The 19669-nt window shown below is 26.9% G+C and overlaps 1 protein-coding gene across 2 annotated transcripts in view; it reads left to right on the forward strand.

Annotated features, from left to right (window-relative positions):
• Window positions 1-19669, forward strand: part of LOC119601506 (acetylcholine receptor subunit alpha-like 1) — a 78943-nt gene that overhangs the window by 35899 nt on the left and 23375 nt on the right. For both annotated transcript variants that reach the window (XR_005231239.1, XM_037952466.1), the window contains exons 2-4: window positions 6615-6824; window positions 12350-12394; window positions 14074-14183. Coding sequence is in view for 1 of the 2 variants with exons in the window: in XM_037952466.1 (XP_037808394.1) it covers window positions 6633-6824; window positions 12350-12394; window positions 14074-14183 (347 nt within the window). In the remaining variant the exon portion in view is untranslated. The remainder of the gene's footprint in view (window positions 1-6614; window positions 6825-12349; window positions 12395-14073; window positions 14184-19669) is intronic.

Below are 19669 nucleotides of genomic sequence, written 5' to 3' on the forward strand. Positions count from 1 at the left end.
TATACATTTAAGCAAAAGCTTAAATCTAAAATTTACAACAAATATATACATACTTGTAAAATTAAAATACGAATGGTAAAATAAATTATCAATGAGATATTTTTATCATCGAATTTGTCTTAAAACTTACCAACTCTTCACAACTCGAAAACTTCTGAAAAGAATTTTACAAATCAAAAAGCCTAAAACATGACAAAAATACAAAAAAAATCTCAACAACATAATATAATTTAAATTTGTTTAAAAAAATTTATATAAACTGTGATTTGCATTATGAAAGTGCTGCTATAAAAAAATACCTCAAATCACGAAAACCTCATTTTTCATATTACTCCATGCAATCACTCCCCTGACAGCAATACTTTCCTCATTTAACATTCACTATTCATGTGAGCCTCTATATGAGTGTGTTTTATTTAAAGGAACTGATGAAAATGCTTCCAAAAATATTCATAGTTAAAATTTGCCATCAAATAGAGCTGTAACCCATATGAACTTCCTATATTATTCATAGAAATCTCTATGTATTGTGTATATTTGTAAAGAAAAGTGTGTAAATATATGAGTTTATACAAACATTAGTGTGGTCTCAAAATAAAGTTGTTAAATTTAATATATATATTGAGGTTTTTATAAGGTTTTTGTAAACCTCTGCAATTTTGAACACCAAATATCTCATCATTTGAAAATATTGTAATAGAACAAAAACATTATTAAATTTTGTGTTTATAACTTAAATAAACTCTCCATATAATTGGAACCACTCTAATAGATTTCTATGAAAAAGTAGTTTAAAATATAAGTGTTAAATATGTTGAAAAGACAGACTAAGTTAAAGGAACAAGTTAAAATAAAGATGATTTGCAAGAAGGAAAAATCTTATTTTAAGGTGTCATCCTCAACATGTCATTTGAAGGTTTATTACTCTACAAACACTCGTTAAAAAATATGTATGTTTGTATAAACAAACAAACTTAAATATATATGTAAGTACATTTGAATATAATATTTAAAATTCTCGGCAATTTCAATTTAAATTTGTACAATAAACGAAACTCTTATATTAAAAATAACAAAAAGAACGTCAGCAGCAGTACATCAACAAGATATACATTTTATGGTACTGGATTTCTAACATAAAACTTGTTTTGCATAGAAGTATATTTACAAAACATAAGACTAACCATGACAAAGTATTTCCGAGAATATTAGATAAAACCATAAACTTGGATTTTGTTGTTTTTTTATGGGGCAGATTAGAGAGAATCATAAATAAAAAATCCGCTTTTTAATGATATTTTCTATACTTATGTATCTACATATGTATATACCTGTATATAATGAAAATAACTCAAGAAAATACTGAAAACAAAAATAATCCTGTTTAAAATGTAAATGTACTATGACATGGCGTATGAGTGCTAATTTTAACAATAAATATATATTTAGCATACGCTAGTACTCTGCAATATAGGCATTTCCCAATAACATAAGTTTTCAGCTCTACCGGTCAACAATAGCCGGAGTTAGAGGAGGTCAAATTTGGACGTTTTGGTCATACAGGGTTATGTTCTAATGAGTGTAACTTTTTACCTATTGGTCCTACAGTATTGTTTTCAGATAGCTATTTCATCTTTGTCTCCAAAAAAACTATTAAACTTTTTAATTTTTTTTAAATAAAATTAAAAAAAAATTGTGGAAACAAATTATTACATAAATAACTAAATATAAAGAAAAGGCTGCAACAATTACTTCTTTATTTCAACTCGAAGTTGTACAAATAGCTTGTTAATGTGTACGTATATATCAACCATCCAATACATAAATTTTTAAGAAGTATTTTCATTTTTCACAGTCGTATGTGAAAATAAATTGAATTAACTGGGGAAAACAAATTACAGATATTACCTACATGTATCAACAAACAAAAGCAATGAAATGAAAAGAAAGCTAATAAACCATTACAAATACAACTGCATAATAGTAGATGAGAAATGTAAAATATATATACATACATATTCTTATGTATTTATGTATACTTTAACAAATACCCACTCACTACTTTTCAAAGAGTCTCCAGATCTCTTACTCCCACAAATAAAATTATACTAAATTTGAAATGTTATGCTTCTTTACATACTTATAGCCTTAAGCTACAACATTTTTCTTAACATTCCTTTTTTTCTTTTATCCAACCACACACACACAACCATTCATATCTTATATAAATATTCCTCACAAAAGAACACGCCTTAGTTTCTTTTTTTTTCGCAGGTTTTTTCCCTTTTTGTTTTTATTTAAGAAAAAACACAAAACATAACAAGAAAATGTTAACAAATAATATGTATGTATATATGTACATATACATTTTTTCAAGATTAGAAAAAAATAAAAACGAAACTTAACTCAACTCAAATAAATGAAAAATTAGAAAAACCTAAAAGTGTAGCACAAATACATATTATAGAAAACAAAATACAAAGTTTTATTTTAAAAAGGATTCGCTCAACTGAAAATAAAATTTGTTACGAACTTGTAACACATTTCAAATAGAAACATTAGCACATGTGTTACTTTTATTAAAGCGACGATAAAGAATAAAGAAATAATACTTTCAACGACGGCATAAACGAAAAATAAAAGAAAATAAGAAAGTAGCACACATTTATACCCATCATACACCTCGTTTACATCATATCTACAATAACGACATACATACGAATGTGAAGAATTTTATTTTCATTTTAGACCAAACATATATAACATATCGTCGCTACACAGCCATAAGGATGAATAGTCCTCTAAATGTTTTTTTATTTTCTTTCTTAAGCTAACTCTTAAAATATAAATTTTTCGTTAGCTTATTCGCAAAAATTATTTTATTTTATATGTATATAAATTGGGTCTTGACCATCTATTTGCGACATATCGATTATAAAGTTTATGTTAAATACATTTCTACAAAGATGCAAAAAATTCATTACATGTAAATATTTATTAGTACATCGACGATATACATACATGTTGTAGTATGTATGTATTTTGTTTTGTTTTGTTAATATTTAAAATATTTACATACATAAATATGTATAGTAGAGTGTCCCGAGAAACAGTTTCTTGAAGAATTTATGTAGAAAAGCAAATCAATCGTTGCATATTAATGTACTGAATACGAAAAACCTATTTTTTGAAAGGACTCTCAGTTCCGTATCAGCGATAGAAAATCTTGTTCTCTGTAAAATTGGTCTAAATAAAAGGTTTCTTAATTTTTTTCCAAATGAGTCTTATGTCCGTGGGACACCCTTATGTATAAGTATAGGGAATAGAAAATTCTTCAAACAAAAAATATTTATATTTATCAAGAGAAAAAACATTTAGCCAAAAGGTTTAAATTTCAGGGTTAAGGTACCTAAAGATGTTCCTGCAATTGTGTTATTTACCCGTTACGTTAGTATTTTCTTTTTTGCTTAATTTTTTGGATTGACGAAAAAGGTCTCTGCTTAGTGGAGTGTATACAAAAATACTAACTTCACTTTTATGGAAAGTAAAAATGTACTTATTAGTTATCCTCCACAATACTTACCTTGCTTTGTTTCACAAAAAAGCTCTGATGGTGACTTATCTTTAGTTGAAGCGATTTTTTAATTCGTTTACTTATTCTTAGTTAGGCATACAAATATTTCAAACAACTTATACAAAATCATATTTTATAAAAGTTATATTTGGATAAACTTTAAACTACCCTGACTAGTGCATATATACAACATGATCTAACTACGTATACTGTTATTTGCACTAACATTTGTTGACAACATGAATAATGTGTGAAGTCAAGTGCTCATATCATATTCTCCGAGGACTATATCATCCCCATTTTAAGATTTTCTTTTGAGTCATTAAAACATATGAACGAATAACCTTGAATTTTTAGATCAATTCATTTAACAAATTGCTTATGATGCTTCAAAGCTAAATACAATTTAACAAACATACACACATACATAAGTGCCTACATATTTATGTAAATAATTAATATTTTTCATTTCACGAAAAATTTTAAATTTTAAAAATTCCAGTAATTCTCATCTAATTATTGGATCTATAGAATTCTTTGCATCATTTTCTCATTTAAAGGATACAAAGCAGCACGATTTGTAACGCTCTAACTCATATTTATATCGGAATGTTTTTAATTTTCAATCGAATTTGTTTTTCCTTCTTTAGATTCCGATTAATATTGTTAATTCGAAACAAATAACAATCAATTATTTTTGAGATAACAATGTTTTACTCATTAAGGCAAAAATTTATTTTTAAAATAATTATAAATAAAATTAAAATCTTCTTTAAAAACTGAAACTGATTTTATTGCCAACCAAAGAAAAAATGCATCTTTTACAGATTACACAGGCCGACAACAAAATTTGAAAAAAGTTCAGACCAAAATATATTTTTCTAATATTACGATATCTCGATAAATTGTGATGAAGAAATCCTGATACCAGCTCAATATTTTTTTGATGCAGCTCAACTTAAACCTTTAGAAAAGTATACTTTCGTCTCTTGGTTAAAAATTTGTTGGGCTGTATTATTTAACTTAAATGAAGAATTTATTTAATTGCTGTTCAGATAATTTTAAAAAATATATAACAACTTTTAATCGGACATGATGTTAATATGTACAAGAGCTAAATTAAATTAAATATAAATTATATTTGTATTTAATTAAATCCTGTACAATGTATGCAGTTGTGCATGCAATTAAGAGTTAATCATACGTCATGTTGAACCAATAATGTACCGATGATGATGATGATGATGACAAGAAATCAATTTAATACAAACAGAAAACTATAACAAGCTGTATGAGTTTCATTTTTTCCATGTTTCCATTAAGTATTACGTAAAAAAATAATCATAATGTAATTCACTTTATATGCATTTAAAAATATATGTATATATCTGTATGAATGTTTGTTGGATGTTAATAGTTATTACGACTAAAATCCCTCCATAATTCCAATATTTAATATATTTAAAGAAAAACAGACAAATAAACTCTCATTTTCATATAAAAAACATTAAAAGTGTATTATCAATGCAAATTAATGTAATTTTGTTCGTATTTTCTTCTTTATTTAAAAATCTTTATTGAAAGTCTTACATCAGCAACTGCTGCAAACCAACAAATATTTATATAGACATTTTTAATTGATTTTTTTCGATTATTTAATTGTTATATGTTGTTGCTTTTTAATCATATTAAAATTATTTTCATGTTTTAAATGATTTTTGATATTTTGTCAGCGTTATTGTGACATTGTTTTCATTTAAGTTAGTGAATTTATTGTAATTAAGTTAAGGCCATCATCATGCAGAGATATTTTATTTCCAAAGAGATTTTTATAACTCATATGCAAAATTCGTTAGAGTGAAACTGTACTCAAAATTAGCCATATCGAACAAATCAAAAAATATTTTTGAAACAATTATAATTCACTCGTTATTCGAAGTCAATTAAAAAACTTATTAAATATACATATGTAGTACTTACTAAAGTTGAAATGGTCAAAACATAAATCTAAAATTATGTTAATTAGTCTGAACCCAATTAAACAAAAAATAACATTCATTCATACATATATTTATGTTTATAATTGAAAGAGATATATAAACTTTATAACCGCATAAATCCGAATCAAATTTAATAAGAAAAGTTTAATTTAAAATCATACATCATATAATTTTTATAATTCGATTAAATCTGCAAATACTTGTGTATGAGTATGCATGAGTTGTATTTCATGTGGTTGTAAATGCTATGGCAACATCTGGTGTTTGAGAATGATCATGCAACCAAACTCAATGAAAACGTGCACATACATACATACATACATATACACTAGCTCACATACTCTCAGACTTGTACATGCATAAGTACACTTTCATGTGGAAATAGTTTTGACAGTTTAAGAAATTTACGACTTGAAATATAACACTTGCAACAACAACTATGAATAAATGCAACATTTATACTGTACATATAGTATACATTACTCGTTCATAGTGCAAAAAATCATAATGAAAAAAAAGAAACAAAACACAACAACCAGCACAATTGTATGTGTAAATGATACATGCTGACTTTAAGTATTTAACTACCGAGTTTAAGAAGAAAACCGTATGTAAAGTATGCAGAGATCTCCATATGCATGTTACACATAAACAAATTTACAGGGCATGTGTTGGTTAATGTTTACAGTAAATATAATTTATAAGGACGAAAATGCACATAAGTAGGTATAAGAATACATATGAACATATAAAAGTTTGTACGTTATTTTTATGGAGATAGAGACAAAGTTTTTTCTGATTCGTACATAATATTTGTTTGTATTACAAATCTCACTTTGTATGTAAGCGCGTTAAAAAAAGTCTAGGCAGGATATTATCCAACTAACAACTATTGTTTCTAACTACTCATACTTAGTTAGAAACAATAATTATAAAATTTTAAGGTGCAAATTAAATTCTAAGTTATATAAATATTTTTTAATTCTATTTTAAAAATCTTAATATTTTAATTTTATCTGTTTGTTTTAATATACTTCTAGGGGTGGACCTGGCCTAAGATGGGGAGCGTGCTGTTTGCAGCTGTGTTCATAGCGTTACATTTTGCCACCGGCGGCCTGGCCAACCCAGATGCAAAACGTTTATACGACGATCTCTTGAGTAACTACAATCGCTTGATAAGGCCTGTTGGCAATAATTCTGATCGTTTAACGGTCAAAATGGGTTTACGTTTATCACAATTAATTGATGTTGTAAGTACCATTATGTTACATAAAATTTTATATTTTACTTGTTTTATTCTAAATTTTCAATTTATTATTATTAGATTAGATATATTACTGAAAATATAAAGATAAAGAAAATATTATAAAAATCATAATAAAGCATTAATAATGATTTTTTTAGAAATATTCATACGCTTATAAATTATAATACTTATTACATCAATCAAATAAATCAATTCAAGCTTCAATACTCACACTATACATTTCAATTATACATATTTTTGGGCTTTGAAGAAAGTTTGACAACTGATTGAAAGCATATGTGTGAATATCAGTATATGTATGCAAACATTAAGAAGTTGGATTTTGCAACAATGTATACATATGTATGTGGGAATAACTAAACTCTTGAAAAATATTATTAATTATGAAAAGGCTTGTTAAGGTTTCAAACTTTTACCAACCATACGTCATCATAGTCCATTATAAATCATCACAGACATTTATGAACTTTTGACGAACTTCCAAAAATCCGTTTTAGTCTTTATAGAAAAAAAAAACAATGAAGAAATGAAGGAACAAGGAAATAAATTAATGCTTAAATAAAATAATTCCACAATAAGATAGACTATTCAATACTCAATAGTAAAAATTAAATAAATCGAGTTCTCTTCCCCACTCTGTGTTTGTTAATATTATAAACAAAGCAACATTTAGCTATTTTCGTCATTTTAATTAAATTCATTCTCAAATTCATATTCAAAATCCTTTCCAACCAATCAGTAATTGCTAAGCAAAATTAAGTGCACCGTCATAGCTGTTGATTTGATTAAATGATGCGGTTTTGTTTTAGCTTAAATTGTTGTTGTTGCTTAAATATGGTTGTTCTATAAATGTTTTTCGCCTTTCAAACTCCGTTTATAATTGTTACTGTCATTTTCATAAGTTCTTCTCGGTACATTTAGTATAAATACACGCATAAATTAATGTATTTGAACATACAAAATATACTCACTCGTACTTTGCATCCATAAACAAACACATTCACACATAAATAGTTAAGTACTCGTGTGGAAGTTTAATTATGAATTAGTAGGGTTGTTTATATGTATGGAAAACAAAAATTTACTCGTACTTTACATATAAATTTGCATTCATAAACAAACACATTCATACATAAATAGTTAAGTAATCGTATGGAAATTTAATTATGAATAGTAAGGTTGTTAATCTGTATGGAAATAAATATATTTATTGTGTACAATTGAGATAAAAAACTGATTTAGCTTAATGAAGACAATATTCCAATGAGAAATGAATATAAAAAATAGGAAATGTCGATATTATTTTTGAATACCCTAATGTATATGTATATACAATACAGAACTTTATGTTAGCTTACTGTTATTTGGATTAGTTATTGAGATAGATTTTAATGTTAAAATTTCAATATAATTGCACAGTTTCAGTAAATTTCATCCATTCATTTATTTGCGAATGCTTTTATTGCTGACACAAAGCATTTAAAAACAAAAATTATTGTATATTTTTATGTGATTTTTAGCTTTTTATTTAAAATGTTTCAACATTTGTTAATACATGTGTATGTATTACCAACTTCCTCATGATAAACTAACTATTGTAGAATCACATCAAATTGTTTTTTAATACCTCTCTTAATTACTATAGAATACATTACTTTTAAATTTCTACTAAACAAAAGCACTTAATGTTGTATAAATGGTGTCCATAAATATAGACTGAATGTTGTGATAAATGAATTATCTAAAAAATATGTATGTATATATAAACTATGTGTTCTTATGAATACACAGCATGTATGCAGTACATATTTAAAAATTTACTCGTATACCTTGTCGCCTCATATTGATCACTTACAGTATACCAGTAATCTATTTGTGAACCTGTTTGTTCGTGTTTGCATTAAGTATCTGCGATAATTATTTAAAAGCTTTAAACATAATAATATTTCTCTTCGCCATATTTTATATCCATTGTTTTTCCTTAACGGTTCGTTCCTGCTGGTTCATTGTCATGTTGGATAAAACACCTTGAAAAATTGAATTAACAATATGTCAGGAAGACGGCCTCCATCCAGGAACGCAATGTAAAATATTAGCAATGAATAAAAATTAATACATTTACAAAATATAAATCATTATTGGGAAATGTTGGTATTGGAGTAAACAATTTAAGAACCATTAGCTAAGTATTTTTAGAATTTTGATTAAAACTATACATGTGTTCATAGTACATATCTTTCCTTTCTTTACTGATTATAAAAATTTCCGTAATATTTAATACATATACATATGTATGTGTATAATGTGAATGGATTTACATTGTTGTCGTGTAGTATATTGAACAATTTTAACCACTTTTTTCTTCATTCATAGTTTGAATGCTGTTGACTTCACCGTACATCTGAGAAATAAACATCGCTACCTACAACCGTCCACTCACTGAAGAAATCCCTGTTTATTGTTTACGTGTTTATGACTTTTTGAACCCACTGATTGATTGTAAAACAAATGCTCATATTGTTGTTTGGACTTTTAAACAATTTATATTGGATGTATTGTTGAAGTCAAATTATTACTACATATATGATATTCCACACACACACATATTTATATGAAAAAAGTCTATATATCGCCGATATACTTGAAGACTGGCATAACTCCATAAAATTTGGTACAGCGATTTTTGTTCATACTAAATTTGTTTATGTCGAATTTCATCGCTGTACTTGAACGTTAAAGTCATTTTCTGAAAGGTACCTTATATGGAGGTTAGGACCAATTATTGACCGATCTTCATAAAATTAGGTAAAGTGACCTTCATTTTTGTTGAATTCGTCGCCGTCAAAGTCAATTTCTGAAGGGAACCTTATATAGAAATTAAGGGTGAATTATGGACCGATCATCATAAAACTTGGTAGAGAGATTTGGATTAAAAAAAAGTTGTTTATACTAATTTTATAGCTAAGCCTGAATTTTTAAAAAACGTTGTGATAGTTGAAACTGTTTCCGAGGGGCCACTTGTATGGGGCTGTGTGAAAACGTAGATGATATTGCTAATTTGCAATATCGGAGCCCTCCAGCTCTTTCCGTTCGGACCCTGTCGTGCGTCAACAGACGGACAGACATAGAATTTATTAAGGACCCGGAATATACATACTTTGATGAAATGCAACCACATATGTATGTATGTTCTTTATAAATGCCATTATAAACGCGTCAGCTACTTCTTTAAAAATCTGCTAAGAATCTGAATTCAACTAAATTACCGATTTATAAGTGCCCGGTTTTTTACCCGTGTCTCAAGATTTTGAAGATCTTTGGCAAACTTCAAAAACAGATTCTTGTTCAACTCGATAATACCTATCAGAAAAATAGCATACTTTCCCAAGTATTTCTATTTTAGTTTATTTTGGCTCCCTGTGTTAGGTTTGTGAGTAAAAAGACAATAAATATTTAATGACATTTATGAACATATGTACATATATGTATTTATCCTTAATTTAAACTTTCGCAATTATATAACTTATTACTTCTTACTATATATGCATAAGGATGGTCCTCAAACAAAATGTAGTGCAACTAATTCAAAATTTAATTAAATAAAAAAATCGTCATGTACGTCGTCATTCAAAGCAGATATATATATATATGCATATATGAAAAAAATTACTAAAACGATATTTTTATTATATTTTGAGACTGAATTAAACTTTTATATAATTGGCAACACCAGAAATTTTTAGGAGAATCTAAATGTACCACCCTAATACATATAAATAACACATAGACACGTAAATGAACAAGGGGAATATAACAAACGATTTCGTTAACAAATAAAAATGGCAAGAAAATAAATTTATTGCATTTCATTACATTCACATACTTAAGCAAAAAACATTCTTACGCTCTCATAGTGGGAGTAGAAGAAGAAAACTGAACGAATTGATAAATGGATGAATGAATGAATGAATAAAACGAGTAAGCGAATGAATGAATGACTAAATAAAATTGTACAAGTATTTGTGTGTAAGATGCATTTTGGTATGTAAATTAAACAATTGAAATAAGCAGGAATGATTTAGGGGACGTATGCAAAAGTAGATTGAAAAATTCAACTTAAAATCAACAATTGAGAATTTCGTGCACTTTGAATTTGTAAGCACACGTAGTAGTCATTAATTGAATATTTTCTTCATAGTTAGGAATTCTACACAAAAGAATGCAGAATTAGTTTTATTCAGAGACGAACGTAAATAAAATCGATTTTTTTTTGCACATGTTGTATGTAACTTCGTTCGTAAATTTTATCAAGTTGCCATAAATAGTATGTAATTTAGCAGCAGCACCACCAAAACACTACTTATTACAAAAAATAAATAGTTATTTTGTCATTCGTAAAGAAGACGATAAACATTCTTATATTAAATTGTTACAATCGTATATATATTTTGCGTATATCGTATATTTATTTATCGGTAACAAGAGAAGCATTTTGATTTTCCTATTTATTGAAGTTTTATCGAAATTTGTAGTATTTGAAAATTGAAATTAAATATTAGATTTGCCTTTTCTACATCAACAGCAATTTTTAAGACATAAAATGCATATTTAATGAAACAATTTTATTTGTTATCAGAGGAAGACAAATGACACCTACATGATGTAAATATTTATATTTTCATGTGCTGCATATGAATTACAAACATATTCATGTTTATATTTATATACATACATACATACATACATATGTATGTGTGTATAGATATGTTATTATTGATACATCTTTTATACATATGTACATTGGAAAAAAAACTATAAAAATATTTGTAAACGAAATTAAAAATTCAAATTGAATTTGATGCATTCTTTTGACATTTTACTCCAAGTGAATACAAAATATAAATGTACATTAGGGATGCCCAAAAAATATCAATTTTGTTTGGATAGGTCTTATTTTATTTATTAGTGTCTAAAACTTACTTGTGTAAAACTTTAGCCCAATCAGATAACGTGATCTTGTTTCGGAAGTCGGCTGAAAAGTGTAAACTTTGGTAAATAATACGACTTTGGAAAATTGTAAACTTTGTTGTTTGACCTTTGATATTAATATTTTATATCTCGTTAGAGGTATAAAGAGATACCTGGCCTCCGATAGGTTAGTGGTTAGTGTTCTAGTCTGGTAGACCGGTGGTGGTGGGTTCGATTCCCACCTGTGGCACTGGTTAAGGAGCGCACAACAGGACTAACTAACTAGTTTTAGACACTAATGAACAAAACAAGACCCCTCCAAGCAAACTTCATATTTTTTTCTGGCACCTCTAATGTACATATGTACGAATGTCTATCAAATTCATTGTTTAATGAACTCTAATATGAATTATTTATTTAAACTCTCAACTTATGTTAAGAATTGAAAAAAAATATATATTTTATTTAAATTTATTTTCCATTTGTATTAATTTAAGAAATAATCCAATAAACATGTTTTTCTCTATTTTTTATTTGCAGAATTTAAAAAATCAAATCATGACGACGAATGTGTGGGTAGAACAGGTAAATTTTGAGTGTCAACTTATATTAAAAAAAATGTCATAGTTTTAATTTATTTAGTTTAGTAATAACATTTTTTTTTATTAGAAAAATAAAACAATATATTTGCATATGACAGTTTAAATCGAATGACTCGAGTCACTCGATTTAAGCTTCGAATAACTGATACAAATATAGAATTCAAAATAATATTCGACAAAAACTAACTTTCAAAAAATATTTTAAAGCGTATAAACAGGTTCCCGTAGAACGGCCACTACAAGATACAATTTAAATTTAATTTTTTTTAAAAAATTGAGTAATTTTCATACAAATATTGTCAACGTATGTGAAATAAAAGATATTTGTAACATACATATATCACTCATACGTTCTCAAGTAAAATAACATTTGAAACATAATATATCATTAAAATTCAATTCAAGTAGTATATCAAAAAATGTTTATTTACTTTTGAGAAGACATCTTCGATAATTAAAACGTACGTATATATATACATACATTGTATATGATTTACAATTATGCAAAATATTTCTCAGATTAAGTGCAAATACATACATATAACTGTATTTTATGCTCTGGATGAATATTTAAAAAGTTGTTATTTTTATTTAAGCACAATTATCTGTCATAAATGAAAATTTAATTTTACCAACTTAAATAAATTAACGCCATAAAAATGAATGTAAAATAATTGTTATAATCACAACAACAAACTACTTTATCAATTGCAATATAGACACATACATACATATGCATGTATGTACAACTGAACAACGCATAACACAAAATAAAAATTATTCAAACATAGATACAATAATCATAAATGTATATATAAATGTGTGTTTTTTTTTTTTTTTGACATAGCACACACATCTACATAGTATGTATGTCTCCCTGCACTATGGGATAGTAGTTAAGAACTACTGATTAACATACTATTGTGTCTTAATACCAGCACCAGTGTAAGCTATTTGACTAGTTACTTTAACATGAACTTATCCAAGGAGGAAGTCAATTGACTCTTTGTGCACATCACCGGCAGTTTATATAACTACTTTCTGAAATACAATGCAAAGGATAAGTTTTCAATTGCCTACTCTCTACATTACTCGGGGAGAGTAATGTGTCGATTGAGTTTCTTACCACATTACTTTTCATCAGAAATGTGACATGCGGTTACTTTAAGCACTACATATGGCTATCAAAGTAACATTTTTGAAACATTTAAATTTTATGAAATTTATTTTCATAAACTTTATGACAAAATTTATCAAATGTGAACTATTGATTACAATGGTGAAATTTAGTGAACGTTTCAACAAAATATCGACCACTTTATTTACCAGAGAAAACTTGTAAGTTGGATATGCACTTCTCATACTGTAGGGTGTTTACCAAATGAACTCTAGTCTATGAAATGAATTTATGTATGTGTGTGAAAAAAAAGCAAATAATATACATAAACAAACAAACAGTGAACTAAAAGTTTTTGTTTTCTTTTATTTGAGCTGTTTTTTCCTTTGTTTTATTGTGCTCATTTTATTTTCAATAATTTATTCATATTTTAATTAGATTTTTATGCATTGTTCTATTTTACGTATTTAAATGTAATTTTCAGTGCTGATGGTTGTATATTTTAATATTCACGTACGATTTGATTTATATTCTGCTTTTTTTAGGAATGGAATGACTACAAATTAAAATGGAATCCAGATGATTATGGTGGCGTTGACACGTTACACGTACCTTCTGAGCATATTTGGTTGCCGGATATTGTTCTATACAACAAGTAAGTACTTACTTTTACTCACATACTGTACATATTCACATTTAACTCATAATTAGTCAAGTAAATAAATTTAATCGAATTAAATCAAATTAATCAATAGTATTTTAAAGATAATTAACACTTGAAATACAAATATACACAACAATTGAAAGTAAAATTTATTGTTTAAATATAATTGAGAATTTCCTTTGTAAATGAGAGTTGGTTTAGAGTTCACGTAACTATTAAAAGGAATTTGAATTTAGAAAGTGCATTTTAACTAAATTAATTTAAATAACCAACAATTGTGCAGTTATGAGTGTAATGCTTTTGTATGATTATTTGAACATTTGAAGTTTTATTCTTAAAAGAGAAAAAATAGTAATATTTATAAAGTAATATGCATTACAGAATATAAAAACTAAATCGTTTTTTGAGTTTCCTTCAAAATTTGATATGTCTTTTAAAAAGAAACCTTTTAATTCAATTTTCATGGAATTCTTTACTTTGATACATTCTCAAACTCATTTCAAACATAAACAAGAAATTGGCCTGCTAATATTTCAGTTTTTATGCCGGACCTTTAGCCAAAATACAAAAAAAAAAGATAAATAAAAAGGGAAAGATAGTAAAAGTGTGGGAGGGCGTATGAAAATATTTATGATATCAAATACGTATACAATTTCATTTATTGTTTCTTCTTGCAGCTTTAGTTGGTTGCTGTTTGAATTGTTTGATATTTTTTTCACTTGGCTTTTCAAGTGGGTGTTTTTAGAATGATAATCGTTTGTTTGTAGGACCCATCACTTTATTTACTTTTCAGACTTTTGTGTTTTATAAATGTTAAGCCGATGCTTCTGCTACTGTTGCTATCACTGCTACAACTACTACTATTACTGACATTGTTGTTGTTATTATTGTAGTGGCTGCTGTTGCTAGTCATCATCAGCTTTGCCATGGATTTTGTTTCAGCTTTTAATATGGTTACTACTGAATGTATTAGTTTATTGTTTGTCGTGGTAGCGATAGTGGTGGTGGGTGTACCAATGGCAACGGCAATGGTACTTTGTTGAGAGTATCACAGTATACAAACAAATTATTATAATTAGTGTATCTTATACTCAGCTCAAATTTGATGTTTTCGGAAGGATAATTTATGTTAAAACTTGAGAAAGCCAATTATAATATAACAAATTATAACTAATTAACGCAAGACAAGGAAATTGCCATTACAGCCAACTTTAGCGCACTGATATAGTTTAAAAGTTTTACTTTGTTTCCGTTCCCTTTTCTCTCTCCCTCTCTCTCTCTTTGGATTTAGTTAATTTTAATTATTTTCTAAAGATAAATAGTAGTGTAGAAATAAATGTTTCATATAAATAAGTAAATAAATTCACTTGCATAAAATATTATAAATATTTATGTTATTTCAAAACATTTGTATTGTTAAAAGTAATATTTGTTTTAGTTATTGTAAATAAAAATCTATACAAATTGTATACTTTTTATATCATAGTAAATAGGATATACAAATACACACTTCATACTACATACTTATGAATAGGCAGCAATATTATTCTACTAATTATAATTTATAGCCGTTAGTGTCAATTAAAAACAATGAAATCTGTTAAGCCTGAAAATATGTATGTATGTAACACATTCCTTGCACAAACAAAAATATTAAACGCTATAATAAATTTTAGATTGTTTTAAAACAACAACAGCCACCAACATGTATTGTCAAAAATAGAAATAAAAATAAAAATAGTAAAAATGGCAAATAAATAAATGAATGATGCAAATGAATGTATAGTAAACTACCAAAGTGAAACTTAACCGAACAGACCCACATTGGCATATATTTGCCAAAAGGCATGGACAAAGTAATGATTGTAAAAATAAATATGGTAAATAGATGGCCGTGTGGTAATTTACAAATTTCAAAATGCGTATTTTTCTACAATTGAGATAACCACATGTACATAAATATATGTATGTGTTGTAGCATTTGCAATTGACACAGTTTTTATAAGAATTTTAAAACATTTATAAAACTGTTTGGTGAACAATGTTTCAACCATTCATTCATTGCTAATACTATTGTGTATATATACGTACATACATACTTACGTATATATATAGGTATGTGGTGTAATGTGGTGGTGTTTTGGTATGTTGTTCCAGCAATGGCATTTTCATTTTACAAATATGAATTATAGTGGCTTTAATGACACCGTGTTAGGGTTTGGAGAATGAAAATTCTTACGTGGCAAATTTTATTTATATTCGCGGGAAATTTTTTCTTTAATCTCTGCATTTATATAAACTATCAATTTAATATTATAAATAATGTTCTGTGAAAATATTTTTCATATGAAGTTGTTAATCACGAAAAACCTAAATTTTGTTACCAATTGAAATTAAATCAAAATTGAAAATTAATGTGTGATCGAAAGCTTAAAGGTTATACTTTCTTAACGTAACGATAATATAGAATTTTAGACATTACGTTAATATATGGGCAATTTCATGTCAAGTGACCCAACTCAAAAAATCGATTTTGATGAAATTTGCTAGTACTATTGGATAGTAGGCCAGGCACAAAATTTCGGTCAAGATCTGCCGGAGTTAGAGGAAGTTGGACATTTTGGTCATACAGGGTTTTATTCAAATGAGTGTAACTTTTCACCTTTTGGTCCTAGCAAAAATTGTCCAAAGAAATCCATATAGATTAGACAATTTCCTTTAAGGGCTTTATAAAAATTATTTATTAACTTAAGAATAAGATTTTTTCAATATTTGGTACTTACTTTTTCCCTATTTTTGCAAAATGAACGGAAAGCTTAGACCATTTCCTTTAAAAGCTTTGTGGTCACTTAGTGGGATGCAAGGGGAATATTAAAAAAAATATTTTAACTCAAAACCATTGCATCTCTCGCATCCCACTAAGTAATGACAAAGCTCTTAAAGGAAATGATCTAAGCTTACATTTAAGCAAAAAAAAAATACAACAAAAATGTCCAAACCGGAAGACATCGATTTTAAAAGTTGGGTTACTTGACACGAAATTACTCATATTGCACCAAAATTGTTTAATGTTAAATACCTTTATTTTAATTTCTCAGGAAATAAAAAGTCCATAATTTCGTAAACCCTCAGCGTGTGTACCACCACATGCACATTTATTGAAACATAAAATCATGTAACTGTAAATCTGGTAAACAGCAAAATGGTAAACATAAACCAAAATATGCAGGAAACCACTTTTAAGTAAAATTTAATTTGACAAAAATTATTATTTTAGAAATTTACAAAGCAACTACCTGTACAATGTTAAACCATTCAGGGGCACAAATGAATATAAATATTTTACCTCGTTAATTCAAACTCATTCACACTTACTGAATAACAGATACATGTTAACACAAACCTATTCAGCTACATATGTATACATACATACTTATGTACATCTGTGCTTACAAGCTATAACCACCTAAGACGACTTTCTAAAAAGACATTAAAAATTTTATAATTTCTTTTCTTTTGTACAATTTTATAAAAGATGGGAGATGTAAGAAATTGCAAAAATCGGTCGAATTTTGACACTAGTCCCCATATAGGCTATTATTGAGTGTGATGACAGATATACAAATGTATGTATGTATGTGTAAAGCTGTAGGAATTTGTTTACTCGGGACATTTTCAAATACGTTTGTTTCTAATGTATGTATACATATGCATGTGCTTTTTATGCACTATTTCAATTGCACATTAGAGGAGAATTTGTTTTTCAGATGCTTTTTAGTTTTGGTTTTGTTTAGTATGGTTTTTTATTCAAATGGGATCTCAAAGCACAATAATTTATTGGTTTTGGTGACACTGTTACGCACTGTTTACTCAACACTTGAGACCTTTAGCTGAAAACTATGTTTGCTTGTATTTTCAATACCGCTTTGTTGCAAAAGTTTTTCTTTACCGCTAACAACTGAATAAAAGCAATTTACACTGAAATGCCTTAACGAATAAATGTTTGAAGATTTTTGTTGCTGTACATCCATTCACTGATTTTGCCATTAACTGAATAACTTAAATCAAGTACTTGATAAAGTAATAAATTAATAAACTAATATTTCCTATAAAATTTTTGGTTTTTGGATTATATTTTATGTGTTTTAAAGTACATTTTTTGAATTTCATAAGCATAAAAAATATTTATTTATTTGTTGTTTGGGATTGTCTGTTTACCACCAGATTATATTTTATATACATATTTGTATATACATATTCATGTGTATTGTATTATTTGTAAAATACAAATACACATTTGTCGAAAATGTAACTGTAAATTTGTGTGCGTGAAAGTGTAAAATTCGTTTTATTGGGTTTATTTGAATACATACATATGTACGTATGTAGGTGTATGTAGATAAGTTTAACTTGGATTCTTTTTTAAACATAACTATTTTTATATTTAATAAATTGTATAAATATTTTTATTTGTTTTTTGTTTATTGAATGTCAACCGATTTTATCTGCGTTTTATGTTGATTTTATGTATTGATTGTATGTACATTGAATGAATGTTTCTGTGTCTGTTTCTCACACCCTCATTGTGATATAAGTGATTATGGATAAGTGTGCCCATATTTTGAGATTTTTTTTATGTATTAATGTGTTAATTAACATCGTAATCTGAGTTTCCAAGAACCAAATCTCTTAGATCTCTTCCAAAATTTAAAGTTCTCAAAAATAATCAAATTCAGAAAATATTCATTGGTAAATTTAGATAAATCCAGTATGATCAAATAAAATCTATTTTATACTCAAACATAAATTCATGTTAAAATTCAATATGTGTATGAGACAGTTTATTGGTCCATCTTTTAGTATAAAACATTTTATATTTATGAATGGACATTAGATTACAGTATGTATGTATGTATGTCCTAGCATGTATGAATCTCTATAGTTTTGGATTTATATTCCCTAAAGTGCTTTGCCTTGTTTTTCACATGATTCATTTTTTTCCGTTGCTGCTTTTTTAATTAAATGTTTGCAGTTGACAAGTTCATTATCTAAGATATCTTTTAATTCTATTATCAATGAAATATTTTTAGACCATGTGTCGTCGTTAAAAAGAAAAATGCAAAGATAAAAAGAAAAAAAGAAAAAAGTTAATTTTGAAAATACATAAACTACAGCAAATACCCGTTAAATGAAAAATAAACCACAGAAAAACAGACAAACGTAAATGTCTTTTGTGAAACATAACGTAAAATCCAGACCAGAAATTGAATTAATTGCTTGGCAGATAAAATTACAAACATATACATACATAAGTTGATTGATACAAATCTCTTTTTTCAAATTTATCTATATTGTTCTTAATGAAAAAGAAAAACTTTCAGAAAATTTTAATACTTTAATCTTCTAAGAAAAATATAAAATCATTATCATTAAACCAGATTATTTGTATCAATTTCCGCTCAATCAAATGAATTTGT

The sequence above is a fragment of the Lucilia sericata genome, unplaced genomic scaffold, assembly GCF_015586225.1.
Source record: "Lucilia sericata isolate MDLA Ls3-8-SP2 unplaced genomic scaffold, ASM1558622v1 Contig000172F_arrow, whole genome shotgun sequence".
Lineage (NCBI taxonomy): Eukaryota > Metazoa > Arthropoda > Insecta > Diptera > Calliphoridae > Lucilia > Lucilia sericata.